Source organism: Ostrea edulis, chromosome 7 (genome assembly GCF_947568905.1).
Source record: "Ostrea edulis chromosome 7, xbOstEdul1.1, whole genome shotgun sequence".
NCBI lineage: Eukaryota > Metazoa > Mollusca > Bivalvia > Ostreida > Ostreidae > Ostrea > Ostrea edulis.
The window spans coordinates 55,306,253-55,325,488 of record NC_079170.1 but is presented as its reverse complement, the minus strand read 5'-3'; the positions used below and the strand labels follow the sequence as shown (position 1 = coordinate 55,325,488).

The window sequence follows — 19,236 nt, the reverse complement described above, 5'->3', positions numbered from 1 at the left end:
TACAGTTTGTATCCTGCTTACAAGGTTTTCCAACTAAGTGATTCCACTTTCACCTTTGACCTCTACTCTTGAAAAACAATAAGCATCTTCCTCTCATCATCAGTTTGTATCTTGCCCAAAAGGGTTTCCTCCAAGATTTTCCTACCAAGTGACACTACGACCTTGACTTTTGACCTCTGATCTTGAAATGCAATAGGCATCTTCCTCTCATGGTGATCAAATGTACCAAGTCGTAAAATCCTGGAGCTTATGGTTCAGTTTGTATCCTCCCACAAGGTCCGGACAGATAGATGGACGGACGACGCCATACCATAATACGTCCCGTCTTCGACAGGCGTATGAAAAGTGATGAAAACGAACAGTGATCAATCTCATAAAGAATACAAAACCGAGAGTAGAGCAAATGGTGCCTAGGAGGAGTATGAATCTCCTGTTGACCAGTCACTACCACATTGATCCCTATAGAGTAATTTCTAATCCATTGTCAAAATCAGTATGTAAAGGATGGCTTAACAAGGCCTAAAATAAAATATTGTTTGTTTCCCCAATCCCGACCGACCCAAAAAAATCGCTGCGACCGAAAATAATTTATTGCCGATTTTGTGAAGATTTTTTTTTTTTACTGAAATCCAGACGGAGGTGTTCCTATGAAGTGTAGAATTAAAATGCGTAAGAAGAAGACACCGTTCTTTAAAGTGTCTTTATAATCAGTGCAGTTGTAAACGCCCTGATGACCCTCTCGTCTTCGGGATCGTACATCGGGATTCAAAGTTCATGTTAAACGCATGATATGGACGCTGTTTTGTCAGTTTCTGTTGCCGTGTATACGGCAGGCAGCTTCACAAAAAACCTGATCACAAATGTGTTGCGTAGATTTTCTAAAAAGGACATATGGGAAGATGTGTGAGAGGATGTTATTGCGGATCTCGATTTGACTGAAGATGAGGAGAATGCTCTGGACAAAAAACGCGTTCGTGTGTCAATTTCTACTAAAAGTAATTTTACAGAAACATTTAATCCTCTGTACGGTGACAATATGAAACTTGCTCTTGACTTCAATGAAAACTTCAAATTCGTTAAATTTTGTATTGACATTGAGGGTAACTCTACTGAAAAAGAAGTTTCCTCCTCAAAATGGTCTCTTCTCCATTTCAGGTGATGCCCTTGAAGGAGTTGTAAATGTCCGTCTACAAATGGATTGCAACACCCATGTTGAATTTCCATATTATGCAAGTACCTGTGCAAAGACCGATATTTGTGCCTTCTGTGCAGCTGTGGGGGCGACTAGAGACACAGAGGCCCTTAAGACTCATCGTGTAGTGCTGCCAGTTTGTGGAGACTGTATTGTTATTGGAAAAACACCACCAAAGAGAATTCCAATTAAATAAAATAAATGATTTCAAATATACAGAGATTTTTATTTAATATCACCAGACAGGAGGGAAAATTATCACTTGATACATACTTGTGTACTAGGGCTTAAAGTACTGTCCTTTAATGCCAATTCGTAATTTCCTATTTACTACTACAAAAAAACATTCCCCTCCCCAAAAAAATAAAATATTTTACCTACCTACACCTGACTTGATAGAGTCGGGTTTGGGGAAACAAACAATTATTTATATTTGGCCCAATTGGTATGAAACATGTCAGACACCATTCGACCTAATGACAAATTGTATTTGCAAATTAGATCACTTAAACAACTATAAAATTTGTGAAGACGCTGATTTTAAATGAGATTGCTGAGACATCAACTTATTTGTAAATAGCTGCCTTGATATAAAAATTTATCATTTCTAGAACATGCTCTTGCATATCAAATCAACTGAGCTGCATAAACACCATATGCAGGTGATGATGGAATACAGATACATAGATATGAGAAGTTGACAATGGAGATGCTGAAGTCGTCCCGTTTGTCATAAAGTTGACTTGTTAGTTTACCATTACACATATGTTCAACAATATGTACTGTTTTTATCTGACTCACAAGGTGCTGAAAGACAAATGCATTTTGCTATACCATAGTATGACCTTTATATGACAGGCATATAATAAAGTGCACCGCCACGGCACATGATACGCCAGTCACATATTGTTAACAGTATAGATTGTACCCATTAAAACATTTTCTTTTATATCACCTTAATTAAATGTCACAGTGACCTTAAAGTAGGATGCGACACACCTTCTACCTAAGATGCATTAGTTGACCAATTTTGGTGATTCTAGGTCTAATAGTTTTCAAGTTATGAGCCGGACAAGTTTTTGCCATATATGGCCATATCTTCTTAATGAAAAGTCACAGTGACCTGGTTTTAATGTGCGACACACCTTCTACCCAAGATGTATCTACAGACAAAGTTTGATGATTCTAGGCCTTGTAGTATTTAAGTTACGGGTCGGACACGAAAAAGCTAACAGACGGATATCTTCTTAATGAAAAGTCAGTGACCTGGTTTTAATGTGCGACACACCTTCTACCCAAGATGTATCTACAGACAAAGTTTGATGATTCTAGGCCTTGTAGTATTTAAGTTACGGGTCGGACACGAAAAAGCTAACAGACGGACGGACAGACGGATATCTTCTTAATGAAAAGTCACAGTGACCTGGTTTTAATGTGAGACACACCTTCTACCCAAGATGTATCTACAGACAAAGTTTGATGATTCTAGGCCTTGTAGTATTTAAGTTACGGGTCGGACACGAAAAAGCTAACAGACGGACGGACATGAACGCCATACCATAATACGTCCCGTCTTAAGACGGGCGTATAAAAACTGATTAATTTGCTAGTTCACAGTAAAAAATAATACCATCATGACATGCTAATTAATGACCCCGAAAACTGAAGAAAAATGTAGTACCTCTTGTCTTTTAATGTCCCTGTGAGACAGCTGCAAGGGGATATGTCCCACTGTATTCATCATTTCGCTCCAAGTTCGACTCAGTCGCTGCTTGGCTGGGGATGGCTGGGGGGCCTTGTACGGGGTCACATTATGCTTAGTGGTTGGGGATGGAGGCACTTTAAAACTGATTGTCCTCTGAAATATACATTTTCATATTGATACAAACTTAATATTCAGCGATTTTCCCCCTTATATAACTGGTACCGATAAACGGTACCATTCCCAATGCCAAAAACCATTGATTTTTCCCAATGTTGAGACTAAAAATTCCCAATTTACTTGCCGAAAAATAGACCGCTGACATCGTAATTTACTTAGTCTGTACAAGTTAACTAAAATGTTCACTTCCAGTATTAAATCGAAAGTACAGATCATATGGCAGTGCGTGTGTTTTGTAGAGCTACGACGATTCTAAAATGAGGCTACGATGATTCCTTATGTACCACAACAGCAAATATTACCGTAAAAAAGTTTTTAAAGGGATGACTACTTCTTGTTTTGTTCTCTTTTTTTCTTTTCTTTTCGTTGAAATCATTTGCCGATACATTGGTAGAAAATTCCCAATTTGTTTGATTTTGGCGCTATTTTTCCAAATTGAATGGGTACCGGTACCAGTGGGCAGAAAAAAATCGCTGATATTAGATTACAAATCATTTGAAATATACAAAAGCCAGAACTTGAAACCTCATGCCAAAATAATTTTTATTCACTTTACATTTTCATGTACAAACTTCTGATTTAACAGTGATTTTTCTACGTTATTCATAAAAGACATGGGCCTGAATGAATGAGAAAAATTGACATTTTTATCATATTGGGAAAAATTAATAACATTATAATTAACCTTAATTGATGTGTAATAATAATATACACAGTAAGTTTAACACCATTTACAGTATTCAATTAATTTGCTATGAACATTGTCACAGTTCTATGTTTGTAAATTTCTCTTTCTTTAAATATAACACTTTGAAGCTGTCAGTTATTTTCTCAAAATTTTCATTTGATATTTACATGACAAATGCACATTTTATAAAAGAGTCTTTCCCCCTCTCAGTTTCTTTTCTTTATCATAATATTGGAGATCTGTGAGAAAATTCTCTCCCTACAATAGCTGTGGAAGATGGAATAATCATTGTAAAAAACAAAATAAATACACTCCTTCAGAACAGAACAACTTGATAGAACTATGTACATATGTAGTATTTTCTAATTATGTGACATTTCAAAACTGAAACCATGTGGTTGTCTGCACCATGTAGATGTACAAACACATTATCAAATGAAAAGTGTCTGTCAGTCTGAATGACTGAGAATTACAGCATTTGATTTTAGAAAACTCCAATTGAACAAAAATAATGCATATGGGGGAGGGGGAGCAACTTCACTTCTAATCAGTAGTTTTTGGGGAGGGGAAAGAGCCTGTATTCAGACCTAAACTGTGTGTAGAAAAATCACTGTTCAAAATACAGTGTCACTTTGGTACATCTCCACCTGTTATATCGTCACCTCCGCACACCGCCATCAAAATGTGTATATATTTTCATACATGCTAAAAAACCCGATATAATGCCAAAGTTACGCACATTGATGAAGTTTTCCGTCCAATTTTTCATTTGATACATGCATCAAATAAAGAATTATAAGTTTCATTTCTTAAGTGAATGACGTTTATATAAATATATATATATACTGGTTTGACAATCTTGCTAGGCGGTGGGTGCTGTACGTTGCTGGTTCGACCCCGGGCTGGGGCGAAAATTTTCAGTACCTAGTTGTGATTATTTAGTGCTTTATATATATATATATATATATATATATATATATATATATATATATATATATTTCCCTACCTACTGACCTAACACTTTAAGGTGTGGGTTGGCAATGCCAAACCAACAATCATTTAATTGAGGCCTATCAACCACATTTTTTTCAAGTTTACGAACTAGATTGAACTCTTTATAATGCCACCCAAATTAGGCTGGGACAAAAGCTGGCGATATACTGAGGTGACATTGTAAATTAAAATTTGAATACTGTTAACACTCCAGTTTACCTTTACTATATTCTATTTCTCAAATTGGGCCCCCAAATAACTCATCAACACTTTTAGTCTAAACACGAAAGAGTGTTCACAGAATTGTTGTACAATTGATTCATACCTGGAATTCATTTTCCCGCTTGATGGACTTGGAAGGAGACAAAAGGTTGGCAATGGAAGAAACTCTAAGTATCGATTTTCTACTCTTCTTCTACAAAATTGAAAATGGAACATGACACATACTACATATCTTTCCTTATCTATCCAATATGTATGGACACTGAATTAGAATGAATTTCTTTTATGAATAACATCAAATATATATCTAGCAGAGAAAATGTAATTTCTGCCTGAATCTGATGTGGAAACTATTTTGCTATACATAAATGTCTGTGTGTGTGTGTATATATATATATACACATATCAGGGCTCAATACTATACAAATATAGCCCTTTCATGAGGTCGATCCATAGATATATCGACTTCACAGAAAAGCATATCGACCGAGCACGAAGCTATTTGTTATATTATTTTTCAAAGAATGCTTGAGAAAATTAGGGAACATAAATTACAATTTTTTTTCTTTTTTCAGCATTACATATTGAGTTTATTGGAATAACCTAACTGCCATTGTAATACCTCTATTCATGTTCTTTGCATCAACATTCTCCATAATAGCTCTCATTTGATCTTCATTTACAGTCGCAAAACGACCTTTTACTTCTATGTCTGCAGGCTTCGCTTCCATATTGTTTAGAAGTAGGTAATGACGTGAACCGCAAAGAGAATTTGATTGGTTGGAATGGCATACGTCAGCGAATCACATTCATTGTTGCATATAGCAAAATTTCCCTAATCTATTATAGAAAGTAGAGGTCAATCCGAGTTTTTTTTATGTTTATAATTAGAAAGACCCAGTCAATCTGCATTTATTTACTTTGACGCGTGATATCAAATGAACCAATGGTGAAGTGCCTTACAATACATAAAAATAATATTAATGTATGTCTTTCAGTCCGTAACTGATAAAAATCATGGCAGACAATATTGACTTGTTTACCTATCAGTCCGAAGCTAAAAATTCAGAATGATAGATTTATTTCAAAATTAGAAAAAAAATTCTCCCAGTGAAGTGTTTAAAATGGTTTTAAAACCAAAAATCAATATATGCACCCAGGGGTGCATGAGCCGAGTTGCATGGGATACATTGTAAAGTTAGGAATGATGTGGCATATTTATAATTGTGAAGAACTAATTTCAGTTTTAAACTTTTTGAGTTACTGTCTAGAAACCATACTTGTCTGAAGTTTTCAATCTATTTTCGGTCACTGTGACCTTGACCTTTGATCTTTTTTCTCCAAACTCAATAGGGGCCTTGTTTTGCTGGTATCCAACAATATATCCAAGTTTCATTTGATTCAAATTAAAAAATTTCGAGTTATCCTCCTGAAACCAATTTTATTTGGAATTTTAAATCTATTTTCGGTCACTGTGACCTTTGACCTATTTTCTCCAAAATCAATAGGGGTCTTCCTTACCTGGTACATAACAATATCTATAAGTATCATTTGATTCGGATTTAAACTTTCTGAGTTTACAGAAACCAAATATTTTTGAAATTTTCATTCTATATTCGGTCACTGTGACCTTGACCTTTGACAATTTTTCTCCAAAATTAATAGGGGTCTTCCTTACCTGGAACCCAACAATATATCAAAGTTTCATTTGATTTGATTGTAATCTTTTCGAGTTATCATCCGGAAACCAATTGTTATGTTCTACGCTCTATAGAGAATTTTTCACTCCTGTGGTGATACGGACCTCCACTTTTAAGGTCATATCCGAAAGACCAGTGATTCTCACTTCTAAATGCCAAGCGTTTGACAAAGGAGCAATTACTACTAGTGTTGAAACAACAATTGATTGTCGATCATTTTTGGCTCGTCGATTTTGATAATCAATTCCATTTTTCGTAATCCAAAATCGATTACCACCTGAACACAAATTCACAATCAATGAATCAACTATGTATGCATTAATGAATACATTTGAAAAAAGAGAAGGCTTCCAATATCATCATGAAGTTGATATCTAATCCGAGATTCCATTAATAGGCTAATAGATGTAGGTATGTTGCACATATTCATAAAACTCAAAAGAAATAAGCCAAAACAAACAAAAAAATGTTTACTAACAACATGTAAATACCAATTATATTGATCATTGATTGATACAGTTCTTCTGATTTTGACCGTTTATGGATTATGAAATTTCAGTCTTCACAAAAACATTCAAAACTTGCTGGCCAGTCGGACCAGTGAACTGTCTGAATTTACCGGCCCCCAAAATTTTCATATGTTTATCACATACATTATGGAATGCATGGTAAAATTGTACAATTTACTGAAATTATGGTTATTACGTATTCATATCAACCCTATGACATCCTTTCTGTCGATACCAGAAAAACAACACTGTACACAGTATTCTCCCTTGGCCCGCAAACAAGACTACAAATTCATGTATTTTTCCACAAACATGAAAACAGTCCGAGTGCACGGGGTTTTGACACAATCTGAGCAAACTGGTATATATAATATAATAGTGAGTCACTATTATACTATATATACCAGTTTGCTCAGATTGTGTCAAAACCCTGTTCCCGAGTGCACCTTAGAAAGTAGCCTTCTCTACTAACATCAAATCTAAACAATTGATTAATTCTATTTTAACTGCAATTGACAAAGTTCATTTTAATTGGACAATGCAATAAAGCAGCAATTACCAGTGTGCGATGCGATACAGAACACGGCCATTTTTGTTGTTTCAACAAGTTGTTCGTTTAATATTCACGTGATCAACGAAATAAACAAACCACGATGTCCAAACACTTACTTTATGTGCCATTTTTTGATTTATTTTTATTTTGATGGTAAATTTAAGCAAGTAAGATGTTTAGAATATCTACATTTTTTAAATCCAACATTATATTTAATGTGACTTACAGAAAGTCTACAAGCCCATCAGACTTCCTGATTTGAAATTTTCACTGACCCAACCGTAAAATTCACTGGCCTTGGCCTCGGTCTTCGGACCACTAAGTATTCGTGAAGACTGAAATTTTCCCAATTATTCAATATATATGTATATGTTTACGCCTTAGGTTTGATGCATGAGCGTGAGGTGCCAGACCCAATGTACATGTAGTACTGTCCACACTTTCTGCACGTTATGCAGTAAACCATGCTTTTAGAAGCACAGGACACGTAGGTTTTTATTTTGAAATCAAGGGCTCCGAATTTGAAGATACTTAATTCTTTTATGTATGGGCACGTTCCTTATCGGTGATCTGGATATTTATGGACCAAATGTGTGTTTTTTCGTTGAAAGTAGGATTTGCATAACATACAGTGGAGATTTTTGGTTGTCTTTTACTGTTAAAAAAATTGGAATTTGTAAAGAGCAATAGACATTGTATCATCAGTTTTAAGAATTCAGATGTCTAACGAACAGCGTAATCAGAGGTTTTTTTAAATGCGTCGGTAATGTCGAATTATCCGATAAAAATATCAAATGTCCAACGCAAGTTACTCAATTATCGGTCCCAATGTCTGACATTTTTATCGGGATCAAAGTATAATTTGTTTTCAAAAAAGATGACAGCAAATTGGACAATACCAGAATGCAAACAGGAGTAACGGAGTACACCAATTGACAATAACAACAATGATGCCAACAAAAGACAACGGAAAGTTTGGATCAGAAAAGCTCACCTGAGTCTTCAGCTCAGGTGAGCTAAATAGAGAAGTGAGTCTATATTTATGGGAAATGGATAAAATAGTCTGGTATGATATGGCAGGATAGATATGATCAATAACTAAATTTGCAAACCATTAAACTGCAACTAATAATACCAAACCAACCTTATATTTACTTGTGTCACAACTTTGGATACTGATGCTATCATCATCTGCAGCTTTTCTTTTTCGCTTTCCCTGTAAAGTGTTAACATAATTTAATCTTATAATGGATTTTGATTGACATTCAAAATGCTGCTTTATAAAGATTAAGTCAACTTAAAGATATTCAGTACTGGGGATCACTGAATCAGTTTATCTACCTAAGTTACAGTAGAGACAATGATATATTTACCAATTTTGGTAGGTCAAACCCTAGTCCAATAATTGAATGTCTCCTTGATTTCTTCTCATTTTTCACTTCTGGTAATCTGATAAAAACAAAAATATTTGTTCAAACAAAAATTGATTGGCAACATATTATGGTCAAATAAACAGACAACCTTTCAAGCTGGATACTGGGAACTGTAGTGCTATATATTTACGGAGACCTGCAATTTATCATTATCTGCTGTTTCAAGATTTTAAAAATACTTATCCCTAGTTTGCTTGTGGTGAAATATTTATGAAAAGAAAAGGATATCTTTCAGCAAAATCTCTAGAACTAGGGTGCAGGGAAGAGCAGAGCAATTTTGAAAGAATGACTACAAAGACTAAGCTTCAGGAGCAGTTCAGTGATTTTACTGGTTCCAATGAAAAATTATAAATTTTGTGGTATGAGTAATCTACAATAATGGTATGATTCACATATTAGCTCACTAGAGCTGAGGCACAGATGAGCTTTTCTCAATGTCTGTCATTGTTGTCATGAAGGATGAATGGTACACCAGAGAAATTTGATATGGTTGAATGGTACACCAGAGAAATTTGATATGGATGAATGGTACACCAGAGAAATTTGATATGGATTTAAAGTGGAGGATATACATACTGTTACAACAATATTTTAAAACTGAAAACTTTTAAATTTCCTTTATTTAGTCAAACAATGCAGTTTTAGTAGAAAGGAATCTGAATTTTTTTTAAAACAATGCACCTGTTACATCGACCGGTGTTATATTCCTCACGATAGTTAAGTAAATCATCTTTAAAACTATTCAAATCGTACCCATCCCTATTCATGATTAAATAGCAATTCACAATTAATTCAATTGGGGTGTATTAAATATATTGTATGTTTTGTTGTTTGTGTGAACGGAATAGATTAGGCATTATTGCAAAAGTTTAAAATTCCTTGTGCGAGAATATACAATTTTATAGAGTGGAATAAACTTTGTGGGAAAAAGATTACTGCAACTTGTTTATGAATTGCCGGGAACCACCTAAATAACCATCATTGTCTGTATGGCGCAATCTGACTGGCTGATAGTTCTCGTGAATATTCCAAGCAAAGGTCATGTGGATGTGACCCCCTTGGGGTTATGTCAGATCCTATTGTAGCGATTGTGAGCGTATCTTAGGATCTGATTTTAATTAGATTGTGTGGTCTACCGACATACCGACCGACAGGTGCAAAGCAATATGCTCCTCTTCTTTGAAGGGGGGAATAGATATCAAGATTCTAATACAACTAAATAATATCACATGATTTGTAAGCAGGGAGAGCACGAGATCTATTCATATTGCTAAAGTGAATGTTGTCCTTTGTGTTGAGAACCGCCCACTTTGTTTATCATTATTCATGAAGGAGTACCATGGCGAAAACTGATTGCTATGGGGTTTGAAAATCAATTGATATTTTGACATTCCTCGTGACAAAAAACAAAGAGAACTATTAAAACCATTCAGAAACCATCATCTGTGGAGTCTATGTATAAAATTTTAACTTTTGTACAATAGAATTGACCATGGAAAAGGGGGCCACCTTTAATAGCTGTTTCACCTCATCCTTTGCTTAGTAGTTCTGGAGAAGATAAAAATGTGAAAAGTTTACAGACAAACAGTAATCAGAAAAGCTCACTTGAGCTTTTAACTTGAGCAAATTAAAAAGTATCTAAATATTGTGAAATCCAAACGTCCAGGGAAAATTTACAACTGCATAAATGCATGTAACTGTGTAACATCTGTTTCAACATGTATAACAACTATAAACTCAGTATTTGCTATTTAAAATATTTTATCAATAATCCCATTTTGTTAGTTTTCAAACAAACAAAAAAGTTCTCTTTTCACATCATAGATTTAAAATAAAGGTCACTTAACCATGGAGAAGTGGTTATCAAAAATTTAATTGCCCCACCCAGAAATTTCCTTGACCTAGACCTCAGACAATGGGCTTTGTCAGCCACTGCAAATGCACAAGTTTATATTTGGTCCTACTTAAATGAAGACCTACAGAATATCTACAATAAATCCCTTGTTATCTTGGTCGTGCCAAGAGAAAACTGAGAGATATATCCAAGGGTTCGAGACATTGAGGTTGAAACACCTAATAGAAAATGTAGCTGGGAATTCCAACTCATTTCAACATATCCATGGTATTCAAGATAACAATGATCAAGATACCCAAGTTCAACTGTATGTACGTGTACATTAAACATGTTATACTCTTGTTTATCTATATAAGGCCACAGTTTTTTAATTTATTGGTTTACGGATTTTAAAAATAAAATAAACATTTTTAATATCTATCATTGTTTTATTTTCAATAAATCATTATCATTATTTCGTGAGTACAAATAAACAAAACATCTATTTTAAAAATATTAGATAAAAAATTCTTTAGAGTGACTTGTAATGAATTTTGGAAAAAAAAAGCAATTTCAAATTCAGTGTATGATTGACTATTACATGTATCTATGTTACACTTTGGTAGAACATAGCCGAGAATGTGTAAGGTCATATTTCTTTGATGTTTTAAAGTATCCAGTATTTATATAATGTTGTTCAGTAATTTTGCTGTATATACTCAATAAAGATTTTACATTTACAAATTGTAAACATAAAGAAAATAAAAATAAATATAAGCACTATTACAATTGATTGTAGTAATTCCATTTTTAATTTCAGAATGTTTATACCCCTATGAAATAATTTTTAACCCCATTTTCCCCACACAGACATGCCCATGGAATCTACCACCTTTTTGAAAGAAATGTTTCTTGTTTTTCATTTTTATTTGATACTCAAATTCTTTCCACAGGCCACTACACAAGGTATACTCATTTACAAGAAATATGCATACCTTTCTGAGTTTTATCTGGTCATATTTTTTTACAGGCGTTTATTATAATATCGAAAGCATCTAACAATTTCTCACACTGTTAGGATTTTTGATGGCAGAGATGCACGTACATGTATTCAAATACATTTATTATGACATGTACTGCTGTGATATAAAGTCACTAGTTAAAATAATCTAACTGTGTCTTGGTACAGACCCTCACCACACTCAAACCGGGTCCGTAGGACATTATCACTTTAATGATAGAACATCCTATCTAGTAAAGTCGCGAACAACTGTACCTTCCTCTCATCTTTAAACACTCAAATAGCACTGCATTTCGTGTTATGTTAGCAGCAAGAATACTGCCAATTGTATGAGAAATATTTACTTCTATCAATTCCTTTTTTCGTGATGAAATGCCATCTGGCATCTGTTTCGTCAACAAGAACGATATAGGTATCGTTACTGTCATCGTGCGTGGCCATATCTGTTTACATGGTTTTTTAAAAATACGGAATAAAGATATTTCGCAAAACGAATAGTGATTACCAAATACAAATCAATAGGTTTGCATTTCACGATTTCTATTCGTAAAATTGAAAATGCATTTATTTTTATCGATTTGAATTTTTTTTGATTTGACATGTTGGGTAAAATCGGCAGAATTAAAAAACTGTAGAAATTTGCATTTTATTTTCTTTCCGACTCCCCAGAAATTAGGGTCGGCAGATCCGTAAACCAAGAAATATAAAAACTGTGGCCTAAATGTGTGTGTGTGTTTCATAAACACAGTATGTGAAAATATTAACAAAAATATCTTGCAAAGTGCAATTTTGAAATTAAAATTAGATCCTTTGATCCACTAACGTATGTCACTACACCACTACTTGTGTAGCAATATATACTTCAGCGGATCAAAGGATCTAATTCTGATTTATAGATTGGAAGGTGGATATGAGTAAATATGTGTTGAGCAATCTTTGGTTACTTGATCAGACTTCATGCTCCAACAAAGCTACCGATATCAGCCTTCAAAACTACACTTTGCAGTTGTATTTTTAACATTAAATATCATAAATTATAATATATAATACTGAAAGTACATATAGTCTGATTTCCTGTGGGCCTTCCCTATAGTCTAGTCAATCTAGCAAATCACCTCAAAGTAATTGCAACAGAAACAAACTCGACGGGATTTAATAAACAAAAGCGTGATTGACAACATACAAAAAATCGGACAAAATCGGACAATGGGAAATATTTAAAATTTAGACCTAAATGTTTTAGTAAACCATCGATATTTTGTGGTGTTTACGGCACGCCGTACACGTAAAGGGGAGTAACTTAACTGTGACAGTCATAAGAATGAAGTTATACACGACGATCTAAAGTGCATGTAATAAAAACGCGATTAAACAGCTTAACAGTTGTATTAAAAGGTGATTTTAAGACCTTCTATATACATACAATATTGCTCAGCATCTCATATTCTTTTCTGACTTCCATTCCCGGGGAACTTTCGCGAATAAAGCTTCAAAATATTTTGTTTGACCCTCTATTGAATTAATTTTGATTATAAAACACAATATTTACTTTAGAAGTTATGAATAATCAATTATAAATGAAATCTTAAAGAATTAGTGTCAATTGACAAGGGGGAATTACGGTTGTTAAAAAAGAAAGTATGGAAAGCCATTCGGGTTAAAAGTTTCAGTTATTTTGTATCTTCATCATTTGAGCAAGCATTTTGTATTAAAAACTTTTATAAAACTAAGTAAGTAAAGTATTTTTGCTTTTCTTTTTCAAATTCAGGTTTGGGGAGTCATTCATGGGTATTAATAATGATAATAAAACATAGATAATATAAATAACAAAAATCAATGTACATTGTAATTAAACACTTGCGCATAGTATCATGATTTGATGTAAAATCGAGTAGTTACTCCTTTTAATTAGTCTTGGGCTCACGACCTGCGGAACCATATCCCCTAGCAGCATGCGAACAGCGCGCTAGACCGCCCGGCCATCTATTCAAGACAAAACTTGTTTTCGATGACGATGGAATTCTCGCCACGCTGGCACACGATCATTGAGAATGGAAATGGGATACAGTTATTTATCGTAAATTTTAGAGGATCATAGAAAATGCACATTGTGTTTGAAATGTCTATATATAAAGCACGGAAATAGCAACGAACTCTGAAATAAACATAACTGTCCTAAGGGACGAAATCAAGGTCGGATGAAAATTTAAATTCAATTAGTTAGGGGGAGGGGAATAAAAACTCCCGCAAGTTTCTGTCATCCGACATCGATTACACTTTAGTGGAAAAAGGAAAAAGACAAGCGACTGTTGAATACCACATAATATTTAAAACATATTAATGAACATTTAATAGATTTAATGTACACTTTCATTTGTGAAAAAACAGTAGAAAAGGTATACAGAGGTATACAGAGTGTTATTTATAATCGTACGTTTCTTTTCTTGTTATTCGATTAGTTTCAACATTTGTCATATTAAGTTTTAAAGGGGGGGGGGGGGGGGATTCTTGGTGAAAACTATGTGAACTTAGTTTTTTGTGAGACATTGAATTTTGATCTTGCCCCTAATATAAGTGAAGAATATCGATAAAACCAGACGTCTTTTTAGGAAACAGAGTTTGTCAATCCTTGCCCTTTCTACATGCATTCACAGGATGCGACACAACGTCAAGAATGTTCGGCATCGGAACATGTCCTGTATAGTCAAAATGTAGACAAATCGCGAAAAAATTCTGTATATGATTAGTTTTTAAATGGAGGCAGGCTACTGACAAACAAGTTGATGGTGAAGGGGTTTCAACTGTTTCGTTTAAAGTCAGCATTTCGCGAATTATATGGTCGTTATAACAATCTACTTTGCCAATACAACCTATCATTGCGTCAAATCTGCCTGACTTGTTTCATATAGATTGTTAGGCCGTTTTTGGCACAATGATATTGAATAAGGGTAACTCCGTTTGCCTTATTAAGATATAGAGCTCACAGCGGGTGTAACCGGTCAACAGGGGGTGCTTACTCCTTATAGCCCATAGGCATCTGATCCCACTTCTGGTATATCCAGGGGTCCGTGTTTGCCCACCTCTCTATTTTGTATTGCTTATAGGAGTTACGAGATGGACCACTGTTCGTTATCTTCACCTTCCTATATGAGGATTTTATAGAGAAAAAGATATATTCTGGTGTCGATGTCATATCGACTTTGTACAATGGAATACCACAGAGACACTTATAGGAGATTTGCTATGTGAAGAATTGTCTAACACAATATCATTTTTATAAGTTCAGTCATTGCCACTAACTACTAACTACAGCTGCAGAAAAGGAGCACTGCAAGAATTTTTTAAGTCATAGAGTGGACTAAAGAAATGATTAATTTGGATCCTTCGAATTGGGGCTTATAACTGCTTTCAGCAATTCTTGTATCCGTTAAAACTAAATTACAAGTCGCGCCAGATAAACTTTTGAACGTTTTTCGCTGTAAATGCAAGGCAAATTGTGACACTATGACACTAGCCGTTGTACTTGTAAAAACATGGACTGAACTGTACTGCAATTACTCAAATGATCACTTATATAATTATCAGGCACGTAGTAATAATGGCTCTACACCTTTTATCATTACATGCAAAGTTGATAAATTTTTACGTACAGAGGTTGATTTTTAGACAGATTGGTTGCCCTTTTTTTTTTTTTTTTTTTTTTTTAAATAGCATTGTCGTGAACTGTACACAGTGGAAGTGTAAAATTGAACTGAGAGAACAACCTTAGCCCCCCCCCCCCCCCCCCCCCCCCCCCCCCCCAACACCACACACACCATCAAGAATTTTTATAACTTTGGATGAAAATTTACTTGTCAATTTTCAGGCAATATTGTGAAATTATCTTCACCCTCCCCCCTTTTTGTACGATGCTGCGTGCCTGATTCATTTTGCTTTTAATTCTATGTGTCCAATGTTTTTAAAACATGTGGTAACTCATATATGCCTAATGGACAGGAAAAAGTATTTTCTTCCAAAATCCAGTTTTTAACGATTTTTGTTGGAAAATGAAGATTTCAGCCCAAAATTCGGCAAGGGAAAATTAATTTTGGTGCAGAAAAGTTTAGTTGTGCATTTGGACGTTTTATTCTTAAATTTATAAGATCAATGTCATCTCTTCTATAAAACAGTCATTTCCTATCGATTCCAGTTTTTCACTATTTTTGTTTTAGAAAAAGGTAGGTTTTCCTACCTAAAATGGTATTTTTCATATATATTGCCATAATCTATATATCTTACTTGTTGAGCAGTTTTTAAAATAAATCCCAACTTCAATCTTTTATTGGTAGACTCAAATGTATGACAAAATGTGGGTTTTCTTCTTAAAATTTCAATCTTTAACAATTATATTCAAAAAAGCAAGATTTTACCCAAAAATTACAGTCAAGGAAAGAATATATTCTGCTGTAAAAAAAATTAATCGAACATTTCCAGGTTGAAATTTGAGATATGAAACTTATTTTTACTGTTGTTACATAAAATGGACATTTTCTTTAATTTCCAGTTTTTAGTGATTTTCATGAAAAAACACATCCTTTTACCCCAAAATTCCAATTTTCCCATGGAAATACAAAAGCCGATTTTTAATATGTTGTTTGCATGTGTTTTCTTGCATGAATAATCAAATTTTCATTTCTGTTGCAATTAGTTTGAGGTTTTGCTCATTTTTGAGCTAGATTGACTAAACTACTAGTATTCATAGTCCAGTCATTCTACGCCAGATTGTGCTGAACCTAGAACTAATTGCAACAGAAATGTTTTCATGTTCTTTGGATAGCTTACAGTGTCTTTAATGCTATATTAAAAATCGCCATCAATTGAAATTTGCATTATATAGATTTTTGGGGTAAAAATCACGGATTTTGAAGAAAAATCGCAAAAAACTGGAAATCATAGATACAAAACTTTAGTCTGAAAAATAGGCCATTTTAGTTATTTGAAATGATTTGAAAACTAAATACTGCATCATAAGGAACAAAAATTTAATTTCTAGTACCATACCTACGTATTTTATGAGACAAAAACGTAATTTTTGGTGAAAATTAGACAAAAATGTGATTTCCAACAGCAAATAGTGATAATTAACTCTCATAAACATGACAAAGCAAGTTCTATTTTGTAAGCCTCTTAGATAACGTTTAACAAAGTTATCATAATGTTTTGATTCACAGCTATCTTTTACATTTCATCTTTATTTCTATATCTTGCTGTTTTTAATATTATTAATCCTCGGAATCGGAATCTTCATTTGGGCTAAAACCGTTCACGCTTCGAGTTGTGCGTCGACACTCGGTACATGCTATTGAGCATTCTAGTCCATGTTTTCTGCAGTTGCAACGTTTGGTATCACAACTGATTTTGCATAGATCTACAATAAATAGTTTTTAAGAGTTCGTCAGGTGCAGGAAGCATGGTTGATCTTACAGGTAAGCACATATTCCCTTCAATGGTCCACCCCAGTGGCGGATCCAGAAATTTTATAACGGGGGGGGGGGGGGGGGGGGGGGGCGCAGTAGAAGGCTGGGGTTGCCTTGAAGCTTTTTACTGATGGGGGTGCTAATGAAATTGTGCCAATAAGAGAGTGGGTTCTTTTTCATTTAGATAATGAACATATAACGTCTAATATTTTGTTGCATTTGACGTTGGTGGAAGAGTGAGCACTTCAACCGATGTTGTACATGTAATTCCTAGGGCTATTTATCCTTGAAATGTTACTTTAAATTGAATATACACTAAAAAATTCCCTCTCCGCCGCACTGATCTATAGGTTAGAGCATTCGAATCCCGTGCGTGACAGAACTAAGTCGTTAAAATAGGTAGTGACAGTTCCATTGCCAAACGCTCGGCATCAGGTGTGAATATCACGAGTCCTCGGAGATTACCTTAAAAACGGATGTCCCTTGTCACAGTAGGTGTGGCACGCTAAACAACCCTCACTGCAAAGGTCTAAAGTTGAAGCCCTTCACCGGTCTTGGTGACGTCTCCATTTGGGTGAAAAATTCTCCCGAGAGACGTTAAACAAGAAACAGTCAATCAAAATTTTCTCATATATATATCTCTCTCTGAAAAAGTTATTGTTATGCGGATTGCTACTCTAAAATTTTATTTAATGGCGCATTCACGTTTTTTGAAAGAAATGTTTATCATTTTTTATGTTAAAAATTAAAAATATAACTCATTTAATGTTGACAACCAACATTTGGACTGTCTGAATGCAAGGATAAGAGCAATATCTTAGCTTTGATTCTGTGTTATGTAAACAAAGACTCTCGTCTTTTTATGTAAAGAAACAAACCAGTGAAACGTTAATTTTTTGTAATTTAAAGCATCTTCATTTTGTACAATCACAAATTTTAACTTTTAAATGATACGTTTTACTTAAAGTATACTTGAAATGTGATATATCTAATAAACTTGGATCAATATCCCTTTATTTTGAAAACTTCGTAAACAATAACACACCTAAATCTTTGTTTTCAAAACAAATAATAAACTCTCTATAATGAGCTTCTGTCTTGATGAATAACCTTAATTTTTTTTGTGAAACCTTCTAAACATATTAGACTATAGATTTTGATCATTTAAAGTGAAAAACAAAATTTGAGGGGAAGTCGTGAATCAGTCCCGTTTAAAGCATTTCATATCATTATAAAGTATGATCTCTCACCATCAAAAGAGTGAAACAATCTCTAAATTATCTTATATGATATTTTTGTTATGAAATTACATATCATATGAGATACTTTAACGAGCCAGATAAAATTTTGGTGTAGTGATCCACCTTAAGGTATTACCTGTAAAGCTAAATTCTCAACAAAGAGAAGCACCACAACATACTAGTATATGATAATTTTTATTTATACATGTGTATAGTACACATACCTTTTGTTACAGAATATAAATTGTAATTTGCATAATGTCCTAAAATTCTTGTCGGATACCCACGGCTGATCTCGTCTTTTACTCATCTGATGAGTAGAAGATGAGATCAGCCGTGGGTATCCGACAATGTGAATGCAGGGGCGTAGCTAGAACGAAATGATGTGCGTACCAAAGGAGGCAGGAAGTCTGGAGGGTCATCTTAACCCCCATGCCTCTCATGGGCCCTGGACGAAACCATAGTAGGAGCACAGTTCCAGAAGCTATTGGGGTTTAGCATTTTCTGTTGTC

The 19,236-nt window shown here is 34.3% G+C and overlaps 1 protein-coding gene across 3 annotated transcripts in view; it reads right to left on the bottom strand.

Moving 5' to 3' along the window:
* The window catches only part of LOC125657089 (rho guanine nucleotide exchange factor 3-like), a 65,245-nt gene that overhangs the window by 42,383 nt on the left and 3,626 nt on the right, over positions 1–19,236 (bottom strand). For all 3 annotated transcript variants that reach the window (XM_056144775.1, XM_056144774.1, XM_048887722.2), the window contains exons 2-5: positions 9,113–9,188; positions 8,884–8,955; positions 5,081–5,170; positions 2,874–3,050 (exon numbers count right to left, since the gene is read on the bottom strand). In XM_056144775.1, the coding sequence (XP_056000750.1) occupies positions 2,874–3,050; positions 5,081–5,170; positions 8,884–8,955; positions 9,113–9,188 (415 nt within the window). The remainder of the gene's footprint in view (positions 1–2,873; positions 3,051–5,080; positions 5,171–8,883; positions 8,956–9,112; positions 9,189–19,236) is intronic.